Here is a 15,581-nt window from a genome sequence, read left to right on the forward strand (position 1 = left end):
TAACTGTGCTCTAAATAATTAAATTTTCTTTGGCATAACCCACCCATGTATTGGCTGCTTCTGTATGTCCCTACAGTGCCCACTGCCATGTGTAAGTAACAGGAAAACAGAAAATCAATACATACTTACCGAGATTTTCGTTTCCTGTACTGAAACATGGCAGTGGGCAAAGCTTCCCAACCCTCGTTATGGGGGAGTTAAGAAATCAAAAGATGGCGGCGCGGGGGAAGGGAGGTTAATTTATTCATTAGGAAGTTCCTGTTCCGTCTGCGACAGGAGGGATTAACCCTACAGTGCCCACTGCCATGTTTCAGTACAGGAAACGAAAATCTCGGTAAGTATGTATTGATTTTCTGTTTTCCTTCCACACTCCAAGAACAGGCAGCAAATTGACAATTGTGGGCAGGGCTTATTTTTAGCATGCTGTGCTAAGAGACATGCATAGCATCCCTCCACTTCTTTCACCCCAATTCAAGCACTGTGAGTTACCCACTAAAAGTTGTTACCTGATGAAACAAAGAACTTATTTTTAATCATTTTACACTTCTGTATATTTTGAATGAAAATATTAGCAGGTTAATGTGTAATTATATTCTTACTTACTTTTTTGTCACTATAAAATGATTCATAGTCTTTGAATTACGAAGTCCTAGAGAGTCATAAGTCCCTATATCATACTATGAGTGCTTTTGGGGTGTTGCAGAAATCCAAATGGGTTTAACAGCCTATAAATTCTAGAATTCTAGAAACCCTCTGCCTCAAACAGAAAGAGACTGTGATAGGTGGTCTACCTTGAAAACACTAGCTTTGGTATTTAGGATCACCTGCAATAAAAAAAATGTATAGTGAAAAATAATAGGTGGATAGACTGAAAATACTTTAGCTTTCATATTGATCTAATACAAACTTTTTTCTCTTGCCTAATTGGGGGACACAGGCACCGTGGGGATGAAGATCCTGCAGCTGGAGATGGACACTAACATGTTAAACTTGACTCCTCCTCCTGCTCTGGGCTTCATCCCCTGCCTCCTCCTACAATCTCCAGTTTCGTTTAGTGTCCTCAGAAGGAGAAGACACAACTTTTAGTGGCTGGAGCATATGATCAGGACTACAGGTTAAGATCATGCCACACAAAAGGGGCCACTGATCCTTTCAAGAGCCCTTCCAGCTGCTTCCTACTCTGCCCTATAGCCTTCCCGCTCTACGGAGGTCTGCAGGCTGGCTCCTCTCTCCCTACGCTGTCTTCCCGCTCCCCGGAGGCCTGCAGCAGCGTTCTACACCCCACCAGGAGTGTACACTTATGCAGATATCTATATATGTGGGGAGTCATCTGCACATATATGGCTATTTGTGTATACTGGGAGACGTTATATATGCAGGGCATAAAGAAGCTGGCACATTGGTGAGTACTACCACCTTGCATACTACACCCCTCTCTCTCTCTCTCATAGGCCCCTTACTGTCCTCCCTTTCTCGCCGTTCCTTGCCTGTCGCTGGTTTCCGCGCCTTTTTTCATCCTACTACGCCATACCTGCGTTCCACGCTGGAACGCACTTCCGCCGCACTGTACGCGCAACCTCTCGCGCCCATTCTTGGCGCCAACACGGGACCTTCCCCTTCCTGCACGGCTCCCCTGCGCTTCTGACCGTGCGCACAGTACCTCGCGCCCTATTGGAGCCAGCAGCCTGGCAGCGACCCCTGCGACTGCACAGAGAGAACTAACCTCTTCAGCACACGCAGGCAAGTCTCCTCACTTTCCGTTCTCTGCCTTCTGCATGATTGTTTTTCCAGGTTGCTTACCCTTCACTCTGTCCCCCTTCTGTATCTACAGAGTACAAGGATCATTCTTTCTGCCATCTACCCTGCTCTTAGGCCGGAATCCCCTGCCTCCTTCGCAATAAATAAATAAATATATAAATACAATATTCTCCCTACCCTTGTACCCTACATATACAAGGAGGGAAGCATTATGGCAGACAAATTAGAGGAAGCCAGGACATCCAAGTCCTCCGCTCATCCTCGCCCTAATACTCAAATATCCTTCCTGGCCTGCGCAAATTGTAAAGCCAAATTTCACTCGGCCGATTCCGTGTGTATGGCCTGCAGAACTTCAGATCCCTCGCCAACTCCCACGGCTAGCACATCTGAGTCTGACAATTAGGGCACTCTCCCTCTCACTTGCAGGCATCCAAAACCTGGCCCGCATACCCGAGACATTAGACAAGGTACTCGAGCGCTTATCACAACCCGCTAGGCCTGCTGAACTCCCAGTCTCTAAACGCCCAGCGCATTCGCCTCCCAGTTCCCCAAGGGAACCGTATTCTCCCTCCGATGAGGAAGGCCAGGTCACTACAGAGGATGGTTCTGATCAAGAGCACACAGATCCAGACGTTGACTCACCTAGAACCCAAAAAGAGGTTGAAGGTCTTATTCAAGCAGTGCTTACTACCCTTAACATCGAAGAATCCGTCTCAACGGTTGAACCTGCAAAAAACATATTCAAGAGACAAAAGAAAAGTTCTTGCGTTTTCCCAGCATACGAACAACTTGATGACTTAATTAAAGCCCAATGGAAGCACCCTGATCACAGGGTACAGATTTCCAGGCGATTCTCTCAAACATATCCCTTTCCGCCTGAGTGCACGGATCTCTGGGCGTCACCCCCAGTGGTTGATCCTCCGGTTTCCAGGCTTTCCAGGAATACCACTATTCCGGTGGCTGATGCAGCAGCATTCAAGGACCCCATTGACAAACGTCTAGAAGGATTCTGCAAGTCATCTTTCACGGCGTCCGGTTCAGCGTTTAGACCTATATTCGCAATTGCTTGGGTTGCAAAGGCCATGGAGGTCTGGATCGAACAAGTAGCACAACTGATAGGGTCTGAGGATCCAACTACCGACAATCTTCTGTCACAGATAGCTGACGCTACCAACTATGTTGGGGACTCTGCAATCGATGCAGCAAAAATGGTAGCACGAGCCTCAGCACAGTCGGTGGCGGCTCGTAGGTTTCTCTGGCTAAAGACTTGGTCAGCGGACTTAACATCCAAACGTTCTCTAGTCAGCCTCCCCTTCCAAGGCAAACTCCTCTTTGGTTCCGAGCTCGACAAAATAATCTCACAGGCAACGGGTGGCAAAAGCACCCTACTTCCTCAAGCCAGAACTAAGAGACCACCCTTCAAGAGACGACCCTTTTTTCGTCCCTTTCGGCAAGGCCAAAGTTCAAAGGCACAGAACGACAAACCCAACACCAGCTTCCGCTCACGCTACCCAGCCAAACAGAAGTCCGGTTGGTCCTCCAAACCAGCTCCACCCAAGCCTTCCCACGACAAGTCCAACTCTGCATGAAGGGGTGCCCACCCCCGAAAGGGTCCCCTTAGGAGGCCGCCTTCAATCCTTTCGGGAGGTGTGGGATCAACGAATCCAGGACCGCTGGGTCCTTCGTGTAGTTTCTCAAGGACTACTGATAGACTTTACTCAATCTCCACCCCACAGATTTTTCATATCCAGGCTGCCCAGACATCCTCACAACAGAACTTCGTTCCTCAAGGTCATCCAAGACCTAGTCACGGCAGGAACCATTCAACCTGTCCCTCAACCAGACAGGGGAAGGGGATATTACTCAAACCTTATCATGGTCCCCAAAAAGGACGGCTCCCTGAGACCAGTCTTAGACCTGAAAGATCTCAATCCCTTTGTGAAAAGGTGTCACTTCAAAATGGAATCAATCCAGTCCGTTTTGGCGTCCATGGAAGACGGGGAGTTTATGACGGTCATAGATATCAAAGATGCCTACCTACACATCCCCATACACCCTGCCCACCACCGGTTCCTCAGATTCTTCGTCAACGGTCACCACTGGCAGTTCGTGGCTCTTCCATTTGGACTTTCCTCTGCCCCCCGCACCTTCACCAAGGTGATGGCAGCAGCACTAGAGGAACTAAGACTTCAGGGAATTCCTGTCATCCCATATCTGGACGACTTACTCGTGAAGGGACAGTCCCAAACGATAGCCCTTCACCATACCCTAGTGGCCCTAAAAACTTTGACGGACCTCGGGTGGATGATCAATTTCAACAAGTCACACCTCATTCCGTCTCAGACTATAGAATACTTAGGTCTGATTTTGGACTCCAGAAGAGGGAGAGCATTTCTTCCTCCGGACAAGACCAATACACTACAGAGCAGGATTCGGAAACTCAAGTGTTCCCACAGGATCTCTCTCAGGATTGCCATGCAAACCCTCGGTACGATGGTGGCTTCTTTCCCAGCAATCCCTTACGCTCAATTCCACACCAGGCCTCTGCAACAGGCAATTCTGTCACACCAACGCAAAGATCGACACGATCTAGACCGCCTGATAACCCTTCCAATCCGGGTGCTACACTCTCTCGACTGGTGAGGGGGGAGACCATTCCCACCCCTACATTGGACGGTCCTCACGACGGATGCCAGCTTACGGGGATGGGGAGGTGTCTTGGACCAGACCACAGTCCAAGGGCTCTGGGATCAGGAGGAGAGCTCCCTCCCTATCAATCTCCTGGAACTGAGGGCAATTCGCTACTCACTACAAAGCTTAACACACCTACTCCAGGGCCGAGCAATACGGATCCAATCCGACAATGTCACCGCGGTGGCTTACATAAATCACCAGGGCGGCACCAGAAGCCCCGCAGCACTACAGGAAGCAAACGAAATCCTCCAGTGGGCAGAGAACAACGTTCCGGCGCTCTCTGCGGTACACATACCAGGGGTAGACAACTGGATAGCGGACTACCTCAGCAGGGAAACGCTAGACCAGGGAGAGTGGAGTCTGCATCACGAGGTCTTTCAACTGCTGGTGGAAAGATGGGGGCTACCAGACATCGATCTGATGGCTTCAAGAAGCAACTGCAAGGTTCCTCGGTTTGTTTCAAGAAGTCTAGACCCATTAGCACACGCAGTGGACGCTCTGGTGATCCCTTGGCAGTTCTCTCTGACCTACATCTTCCCACCTCTGGCACTTCTGCCGAAGGTCGTCAAGAAGATCAAACGGGAAAGCACCACGACAATTTTGATAGCCCCATACTGGCCCCGGAGGTCATGGTTTGCAGACATAGTGGCGCTGGCAAAGGACGATCCCTTCCACCTGCCACTCAGACAGGACCTTCTTACTCAAGGCCCCGTCGTCCATCCGAATTCTCGTCAGTGGGCTTTAACGGCATGGCTCTTGAGGCCTTAGTGCTGAAGAGAGCAGGAGCACCTGAAGACGCGTTACCCACTATGCTTAGGGCGCGCAAGCCTGTTTCCTCCAAGGCGTATCACAGGGTATGGAAAACCTTCATCTCCTGGTGCGAACACCGGGACACAGACCCGCAGAGAGCTAAGGAGAAGGATATCCTTTCTTTCCTTCAGGATGGGTTGCAGAAAGGGTTGGCACTGAGCTCTCTGAAGGTGCAAGTATCAGCATTATCCATCCAGCTCCAGGAGAAGCTGGCGCTCCGGAGCAATATCAGAACTTTTCTTCAAGGGGCAACCCGTTTAATACCTCCATATCGCTGCCCAGTTCCACCCTGGGACCTTAACTTGGTGCTCTCTGTGCTTCAGGAGGATCCCTATGAGCCAATCGACATGATTCCTCTGTCTACACTGACGGAAAAGGTTGTCTTTCTCCTGGCCATCACCTCTGCTCGCAGGGTTTCGGAACTAGCCGCACTCTCCTGCAAATCACCTTTCACCATCATCCACAAGGACAAGGTGGTGCTTAGACCTACTCCGGACTTTTTACCTAAGGTTGTATCCGAATTCCACCTTAATCAGGATTTAGTTGTGCCTTCGTTATGTCCAGACCCCAAAAATCCTGGAGAGAAGAAACTGCACAACTTGGATGTCGTACGAGCTATTGAACACTATCTTCGAGCTACCAAGGAGGTACGAAAGTCAGATTCTCTCTTCATCATTCCGGATGGCCCCAAACGCGGGTCCAAAGCGGCTAAAACCACGGTAGCGAAGTGGATTAGGGCTACCATCACTAGAGCCTATGCAGTTAGAGGACTACAGCCTCCACTCAAGGTGAAAGCACACTCTACTCGCTCACTTAGCACTTCGTGGGCTGTTCGACACCAAGCATCGGCGGAACAAGTTTGTAGAGCGGCCACCTGGGCGTCCCTTCACACCTTCACACGCTTCTACAGGCTACACACACGGGCCTCTGCCGAAGCCGTCTTTGGGAGGAAGGTGTTACAGGCTGTGATCAGTTAAACACCTTATAGCTTGTCAGTGTCCCACCCTCATGGGTTGCTTTGGGACATCCCCACGGTGCCTGTGTCCCCCAATTAGGCAAGAGAAAGAGAGATTTTTGTACTTACCGTTAAATCTTTTTCTCTTGTCCTATATTGGGGGACACAGGCTTTCCCTCCCTGTTTGACACTGATTTTTCTGATTATAATCTGTTAATTCTCCGTGTTGGGAGTAATTTTCTAAGTTCTATATGTTTTGAGAGGGTTAAGACTCTTCCTTCTTATGGGTTTTTTCTGCTCCTTCTTCGGTCGAAACTGGAGATTGTAGGAGGAGGCAGGGGATGAAGCCCAGAGCAGGAGGAGGAGTCAAGTTTAACATGTTAGTGTCCATCTCCAGCTGCAGGATCTTCATCCCCACGGTGCCTGTGTCCCCCAATATAGGACAAGAGAAAAAGATTTAACGGTAAGTACAAAAATCTCTCTTTTTCAAGCCATATAGGACAGAAAAATCCTGGCTCTTGGTACCACAGAAGTTGGACAGCACTGTTCTAGTTGGCTACCATGGTTATTCAGATCCTAGCAACCAGATACCTGCCGAAGTTCCACGTTAAGAAACTGCTGAACAAAAGGCTAAATAAATAAAAAACTACAAATTAAAACAATTGCAAATCATCTAACAATAGTACTTTCTACATCATGCTGAAAGTTAATCTAAAAGTGAACTCCCCCTTCAAATAAATCTGTGGGCCCAGTAACTTCTAGTTAGAACACTGTACCAATCTAATGAAAACAGAACTGTCTAGTGATGTAGAGACAAGATAATATGAATTACTAGTAACCATTCGATATGACTTACTAATGTTTCAGAGAACAAATACTGGGATAAATTTCACAGTTTCACTTGTATCACAACCAACTAAAACAAGCATCATCATAACAAACATGAATAGCTTTATATTTATTTATTACAATGAAATATCTTCACTTTATCAAACATAATGTCTAAACATAAACCAGAAAGCACAGATGTAGAGGTAAGGTAGTAATTCGAGTGGGAGAAGGCCTGTTGTATTGATAACATTATGTTTTTTATTTAGAAGGCTGGAATTTAATGAAAGTAAGAAGGATTCAACACCTATAAAACATTAAGTTATTCACAGAAAAGGAAATACAAAATAATATTTTAATGTGCCTCATTACATGTAATATGAGCTCTAGCTGTAATAAAAAAATATAGATATACATTCTATAGATTTCAACAAAGACAACACTTTGGAAGAAGGCTGGTCTTGGGCACATAGCAGGTGGTCCACTACCTCCCTAGCTCACCAGTTGACCCTCACATTATTGTTCATGTAGCGTTTTTTTGAGATCTCAAACCTGATAAACAGAGGTGATGTTTCTAAACATTGAGCTTGCCTAGTCGAAAAGCAAATCTAAACCTCACTGGTTGTGTCTGAAGATGGCACTGCTTAGTTATTCACAGTAACACTATACACAGCAATAGGTTCATGTCCTTACGTATTCTGGCAAAATTGTGCCTATATCACGATAAAGGTCATCAGGTACATTCCACATTATGTTAATTGCAAGAAGTATGGTCAACATATCCCTGTATATGACACAGCTTATTTAAAAGTATGCTTTCTGATAGATGCATAAAGAACAAACAGAGCGGTCCATATAATTGGACAATAAAGAAAAGCCTTAGGATTGGTCAGTGCTTCAGTATAGTACCAAAGAAAAGTAGTTCACATTATATACATGTTTAATTTTCATTCCCTTTGTTCTTCGTTTGATTCCATCTTGAGTCCAAGCTTCTCTGATTTCTTATTTTTCAAAATTTGTTCCTCAAACAAGTTTCTTTCCCTTAAAATAAAAAGTTAGAATTAGTGTTTGCATATGCCATGCTAGAGCACAGTACACCATGTTTAGCAAAGACAGTTAAGTTTCTTTGTTATAGTAGTGTTATCCTACCTTTTACTGACAGAGGGGCCATTCAAATACTTCTTTTCTGCTTTCTCATAATTAATTTTGTCAATAGCTGATATAGCAAAAATAACAGCCTGTAGGAGTAAAAAAAAACATGGTTTCCATTATTATCTCTTGTGAACAAACCTTTCTGGGCTGTTTAATTAATATAATAATTATGTTAAAGAAATACTTTCAAAACAGAAGTAACTTATTAACTATATTTTATATAAAAAAAAGTCATAGCTTTAAGGCTGTTTTGTTGCCCGCACTAAATCGCATTCCCTGTGGGCAACAAAATTGCCACACTGAAACCAGTTGAATTGTGCAATTGTTCAAAAATACTCCCTTCCAAATTTTTGCACAATCTAACTGGTTTCAGCATGGTGATTCTGGTCATCTGCAATAGAAAGGTATTTCCAGGGGTTTTGTCTCCTGAGGGGAGTGCAATTTACCAAGGGTGATGTTGTGTGTATAGTAATAGTTTGTTTTACTTCTGACAGAGCTCTTAGTTCTTCTGCTTTACAGCTAAATATCTCTCCAGGTAGTAAATGTTAATCAACCTTTCAAGTTAAGGGTAATTTATCAATATAGTGTTTGGCTGTCAAGAATGTATGTAACAATTGTGTATAACAAGTAAACAACAAATTATGCTAAAATACCTCACTCAATTGACATATAGGATGCCAACATACGTGTATATATATGTCTATGTTTTTTTTGTTTTATTCATATTTTCGGTCTCAGCAACAATGGTTCAGTAGAGAGAAATATTTCTGCCGAGACCAAAAGGTTGGTTCAATCATTGTTTTCACTTTACGAGATCTGTGAGTACAGCAGGAAATACACTAAAATATTATGTCATGTTAAGCTGGCCATAGATGTTTAGGAGTTTTTATAAGATCTTTTCGTTATCGCAAGACCAAGCTTATCTTGAAACGATCATTAAAATGTACAATTTGTCCATCAACTAAAAAGACCATTTAAAGCAATGTTGTCTATTTGAAGCTAGGAAAACCGACTGTAGCTGCCTGCTTGGCCCTGCAAACAATTGGACAATAGATAGACTTCACTGTGACCGAAGTTTCTAACCTGGCCAATCAATTTTCTTCAAATGGTTAGGGGAGGACAAGGTGCTCCAAAATTAAATGTAAAGTAACTCACCAAACAGTGAAATTGGTCCGGGTGCGCCAGCCCCAGACCCCCAGCTTTACGGAGCGGTACAGCAGAACATAAGGAAGCAGAGCTGACACTCGAACGGATCAACAAGACCAGAGATATTCAGTTAAAAAATAAATTTATTGGTAGAAAAGTTAAAAATATAGCTGCATCTCCATCCACCCTACGCCTACCCCTCAGGGTGCTTAGTCATCGCACCCTGAGGGTGCGTATTTTTTACTTTTCTACCAATAAATGTATTTTTTAACTGAATATCTCTGGTCTTGTGGATCCGTTCGAGTGCCGGTCAGCTCTGCTTCCTTATCTTCCAATCAATTTTCTGACGGTGTCGGAAGAAAAATAGTTAGATGCGCGATCGTTCGATTCCCACTAACCTCACAATAATTAACGGATTGGATTGCTCTGAAATCGGTCGTTCATCAAAGAAAAATCTTTGCGTCTATGGGGGCCTTAAGGCTATAGGTTAAAACTTTGAATGCTTTTAAAGGATCCATTTAAAAGAAACAACGACAAAAATACATCCCTTTGGGCAAAAGTACTAATTTTTGATGCTGAATATTTCACAGTGGCTCATGTAAATAGCTAATGAATGTTACCTCTGGAAGCAAAACATCCATAATAAAGGCTGCTGGGTCTTTATTCATTAGCTTCTGTGCTGTGCAGCCCATCTGCTCGCAAACATTCTGCAGATAAGCAACCACATATTCGACTTGTTCCTCATCTTCCAGATAGGTCTCTATACAGGTCGTATGTCGGTCTGCAACCTGAAAATCATGTAACCAGCGGGACTTTTTTTTCCCTGCAAGGATGTCCATAAGATGATTCTCAGCCTGCTTGGTCTTAACAATAAAGTCCACCAGTCTTTCATTTGCACGATCCCTTGCTGCTCGTGCACGGTCTGGCAATAACTTCCTGTCTAAATGAGATTTGCTAGTCACTTCTGTTTGTGAATCTTCACTTTCGGTATCCACAGTGGGGAAGAACAACCGTGATTTGCCAAATCTCAGCTCCTTCCGAACAGGGTAGCCTTAGAAACAAGAAATTAAATTATAGTTTCAGGTCTGTCTAATCTTTAAAATAGTGGCAATGGAAAGGCGTTAAAGCAGTATATAAAAATGAGCAGAAAAAAGTTATTTTAAACACAGAGGAGTGTGCATCACTTACTTATAGCTGCAGTACAGTATTCCACAAAAGATCCAGAAAATGAGCTACACCCTACAAAACAAAATATATAAATATTATATTGGAAGAAAGAAACAAAATCATTATACAATGAAGTTCTTTAGTGGTGGAAAAAGGTGTAACATACATTCTTAAATAAGGAAGCCAGAGGATTTTACTACCGATTAATGAAGTGCGGCAAGAGATGCTCATGATTAAGTATATGGTAAAATTAAGGGCATGTTAAATATGGGCATAAGGTATTTACTCTCATATAGGACAAATGTGACCCCAGGGAAAATTGCCCTATCAGTCCCAGGAACAGCTCAGCATGGCTCGAAATGAAAATTACAAGTTGATTCAGCAAAGTTTCAACCTTTTTCAGTTGGATTAGGCCGAATCCAAGCACCGGGCCAAACTGAATCCAAAAAAAATCACGTGGCTTTTGGTCACACAAACAAGAAAGTAAAAAAAAGTTTCTCTCTCCCCTTTCCTTACCTAGTTTACATATGCAAATTATGGTTCGGATTTGGTTCGGTATTCGGCCAATCTTTCACAATAAAAAGCATGGCAAATAATAATTAAATGTAATGAAGCCATCTTAACTTAAACTAATATCACACTTGGAATAAAAATGCCGGCAGGGATTATGCTCCAATCCACATCCTGTTCATTGCTTCAAGCAATGATAGGCACAGCGTTGTGTTAATGCTCACACAGAAAATATTTCAGCCTGAAAATGTGCAAGCATGCATTTTTCGGCCAAAAACCTGCCAGCAGTGACAGGAGGATGCTGTACCTCCGTGATTACTGAACAGAGTGCAGAATGGAGTAGATGGCGTTTCTCTAGTGGCATTTTTCCTCTGGTACAGAAAATGTGACGTATAACACGTGCCTAATGGAAAAACTAAATGAAAATTAACCCATCTCACATTACATTAAATTCTCTGCCGTTCTAGCTCTGACTCCTAAAACAATGTTGCATGACAACAGATTAACAGTTCTGGACTATTACATTGGTTTGACTCAGACCCACAGAAACAAAAAGGCTAAAAAAATACAGCTTTCAATACAATAACTTTAACAACACAGAAAAACGTCAATAGATGTATATATAAAATAGTTGCTTAGAATAACAATATGCAAAAAACATTTCTCCATTTGGAAGACCTCTTTGTATCTGTCCAGCCAGCACCTAGCAGTCTATTTCTTGTCAAAAAAGATAGTTAGTCTGATGTCAGTAGTAGGAAAGCTTTTTGAAGGGTTATTAAAGGATAAGATACTGGACTTTATAGCAAATCATAATACTATGAGTGTGTGCCAGCATGGTTTTATACGTAATAGATCTTGCCAGACTAACTTAATTTCTTTTTATGAGAAGGTAAGCAAGGACCTGGGATGGCAGTGGATGTGATTTACTTAGACTTTGCTAAAGCATTTGATACAGTGCCACACAAAAGGTTACTGGTTAAATTAAGGAATGTTGGCCTGGAACATAGTATTTGTACCTGGATAGAGAACTGGCTAAAATATAGACTACAAAGAGTGGTGGTAAATGGAACATTTTCTAATTGGACCAGTATTGTTAGTGGAGTACCACAGGGCTCTGTACTAGGTCCCTTGCTTTTCAACTTGTTTATTAATGACCTGGAGGTGGGCATTGAAAGTACTGTTTCTATTTTTGCAGATGATAATAAATTATGCAGAACTATAGGTTCCATGCAGGATGCTGCCACTTTGCAGAGTGATTTGTCCAAGTTGGAAAACTGGAAAATGAGGTTCAATGTTGATAAATGCAAGGTTATGCACCTTGGCAAAAATAATATAAATGCAAGTTATACACTAAATGGCAGTGTGTTGGGAGTTTCCTTAAATGAGAAGGATCTAGGGGTTTTTGTAGATAACACGTTGTCTAATTCTGGGCAGTGTCATTCTGTGGCTACTAAAGCAAATAAAGTTCTGTCTTGCATAAAAAAGGGCATTAACTCAAGGGATGAAAACATAATTATGCCTCTTTATAGGTCCCTGGTAAGGCCTCATCTGGAATATGCAGTGCAGTTTTGGACTCCAGTCCTTAAGAGGGATATAAATGAGCTGGAGAGAGTGCAGAGACTTGCAACTAAACTGGTCAGTGTGGAAGACTTAAATTATGATGGTAGACTGTCAAGGTTGGGGTTGTTTTCTCTGGAAAAAAGGCGCTTGTGAGGGGACATGATTACACTTTACAATTACATTAGAGGACATTATAGACAAATAGCAGGGGACCTTTTTACCCATAAAGTGGATCACCGTACCAGAGGCCATCACTTCAGACTAGAAGAAAAGAACTTTCATTTGAAGCAACATAGGGGGTTCTTCACAGTCAGGACAGTGAGGGTATGGAATGCACTGCCAGGTGATGTTGTGATGGCTGATTCAGTTAATGCCTTTAAGAATGGCTTGGATGATTTTTTAGACAGCCATAATATCAAAGGCTATTGTGATATTAAACTCTATAGTTAATATAGGTATGGGTATATATAATTTGTGTGAAAGTAGGGAGGGGTGTGTATGGATGCTGGGTTTTCGTTTGGAGAGGGTGGACTTGATGGACTGTCTTTTTTCAACCCGATTTAACTATGTAACTATGTAAGAGCCACAAGTGAAATTTGACCCTTATCTCCTGATTTAAGGACTAAAGCCATTATATTCTACAGAGCATGTTATTTGTTGCAAATATGTGCACTATTTTAACTTATATGGCTTCACTGTGGCTACACAGCAGCTTATTAATATATAAACTATATTCCAGCCTGTAAAGCAAATGTAATTTTACCAGTGAAGGGTAACCTTGCCATATATTTAAAATCATAGAAACCTTATGTTTTTTGGTGTTGCTGCTCCTTTAAACACATAGGCATAGGTTATTTTGAAAAGATAAGACAAAATTAACAGGAGAAAAAAACACATGGGGATGAATTGAAAAATCTTCAGGCAACGCTAAGGTTGTAAAGTAAAAAAATCTAATTGGTCAATACAGATAAGATCCATATAGGTGTCCATACATATTAAGATCCACTCACCCCCTAGGCCAACAATTGGATCATAATAGGGGTATGCAGGCCGTTGGGAGAGGACCACATCAACACATAGATGTGGCCCTGTCTAAAAGGATTTTCAAACCTGCCCAATAGATATCTGCCAGATATCTATTGGAGAGTCAGTTGGGGAGGGCCCACACATAGGCTTTACTAGGGTTTATTGTATTTGATATATGCCACCCTTGTATGCACCAAATGCTATTTATCTGAATTGTGGACTCAACAACATTTCAACACTTTGTATATAAAATAGAAACGGTGGCTTCTTCCAACCCCCCACCTCTTTAAGGACAGGTCATGACAAATGAATGAGATAAGCAAAAAATAAACACTGCCTTGATGGGGCACATCAGCAATGCATACTTTGTGCAAACCAGGTAACTGAATATGTATTTAACAAATGTGGACATTCTCCCTTTAACTTGTGAAAGTTTATCATCTAGTTTCCCTGTTGAGTATCCTGGGTTTTCTTTTCCAAAATACAATTTTACAAGTATTAGAAGTATTTTGTTATGCATGTTATTTTGTAAATAGACAGTATGGATGATTAATCAATAACTGGGACTTGCTACTTTTTAATAGTGACAAGGCTTCTTAAAAAGATTACAGTGGATGGTGATTTTTATTTTTCCAGAGTGAAGTGAGACAATAGTAAGTGGCTATCATCATAAACAAGGGGCAGTTTTATCAATATCCAAGATTGTGATTTTTTGTGAGAAAAACACCATAGTGAACGTACTAATTTGTTTTTGAAAAGTTAATTTATTCTGGAAAAAAACTGCCAAAATTCAGATGAGAAATCTCAGCAAGTAAAACCTTGTGTTGCTTATAGAATTGGGAATTGACTGAAGATTTAAACAACCATTATTTTACAGTTTATTAAAATAATTGAGAACAAATGGATATTCGTTTGCATGCAGTCATGGGTTATTTTCTTGACAACTGATGAATCTGCCACCCCATGTTTAATCAGGATTAGTGCTGACTAAGCCTTAAGTCTCTAAGTATGATCTAAATATGATAGAACATGATGACATTTCGGGGGGGGGGGGTGTACTTGTCCCCTGAGCATGTAGCTACAATATAACCCAACAATGCATATACCTCTATTTTTTACTTGGCGTAATAGGATTATACATAAGTATATGCCAAGTGTACATTAAAAAAAACCCAAAAATCTTTTCTTGATTAAACTGTGTCAGTCTATATTTGTACATATTTGTACATATATTGAATTAATTTGTAGTGTAATTATTTTAATTGGTTATTTCTAATTTGGGATTGAAACGGTTACCTGGTTGGTAGGCTCCCACTTACCCTAGCAACCAGGCAGTGGTTTGACTGGCAGACTGGAATACGAATAGGGATAGGTCTAAATAGAAAAAATAATGGAAAAATATTAACAATAAAATAAATCTACCTCTAAGGCTACTCTAATTTTTGGCTGCCAGGGTTGGTGAAATAATATTGCAAGTTGAATAAAAGAAAACAAAAACAACAATTCGGCACGCCTCGTTTTTGTGCGCTTGGCTCAGCTGCCCAGTGCAGGAATGTCCACAGCCCAGTTCTGGGCCGCTGCCCAGCGGTTGGGGACCCCTGGGCTAAGGTATACAAATCCTTGATGGAAAAGGGAATAAACAGCAGTAGCAAGCAATGTCAGTCAGTACAGTATCTGTGCACCACTGACTATGGAAAGCAGAGGGACCTCAAATCCCAGAATTCATTACTTTACAATAAAATAAGGTGAGGGAGAAGTTCAGGTCCGGATTTGTGGAAAGGCCACAAAGGCCTGGAAAGGCTGAATTTTAGGGGGGAGGCATGCTGCCCAACCACACCTGCATTGGTGCGGGAGCACTGGAGATTCACAGGAGATACAATAGTTTTTAAAATTTCCTGTGCATCAATCCCCAATACTCCGGACCCGATGCTGAAAATTTGCGCATGTGCACAAAGGAAGAGGAAGGGATGGGGGC

At 42.5% G+C, this 15,581-nt stretch overlaps 1 protein-coding gene across 3 annotated transcripts in view; it reads right to left on the reverse strand.

The window, feature by feature from the left end:
• Nucleotides 1-7,164: 7,164 nt before the first annotated feature.
• pwwp3a.L (PWWP domain containing 3A, DNA repair factor L homeolog) overlaps nucleotides 7,165-15,581 on the reverse strand; it is a 31,551-nt gene continuing 23,134 nt past the window's right edge. For all 3 annotated transcript variants that reach the window (XM_018254821.2, XM_018254830.2, XM_018254811.2), the window contains 4 exons: nucleotides 10,532-10,582; nucleotides 9,964-10,394; nucleotides 8,195-8,283; nucleotides 7,165-8,086 (listed from right to left, as the gene is read on the reverse strand). In XM_018254821.2, coding sequence (XP_018110310.1) covers nucleotides 7,993-8,086; nucleotides 8,195-8,283; nucleotides 9,964-10,394; nucleotides 10,532-10,582 — 665 coding nt within the window. In that variant the 3' untranslated portion in view covers nucleotides 7,165-7,992. The remainder of the gene's footprint in view (nucleotides 8,087-8,194; nucleotides 8,284-9,963; nucleotides 10,395-10,531; nucleotides 10,583-15,581) is intronic.

Source organism: Xenopus laevis, chromosome 1L (assembly GCF_017654675.1).
Source record: "Xenopus laevis strain J_2021 chromosome 1L, Xenopus_laevis_v10.1, whole genome shotgun sequence".
Lineage (NCBI taxonomy): Eukaryota > Metazoa > Chordata > Amphibia > Anura > Pipidae > Xenopus > Xenopus laevis.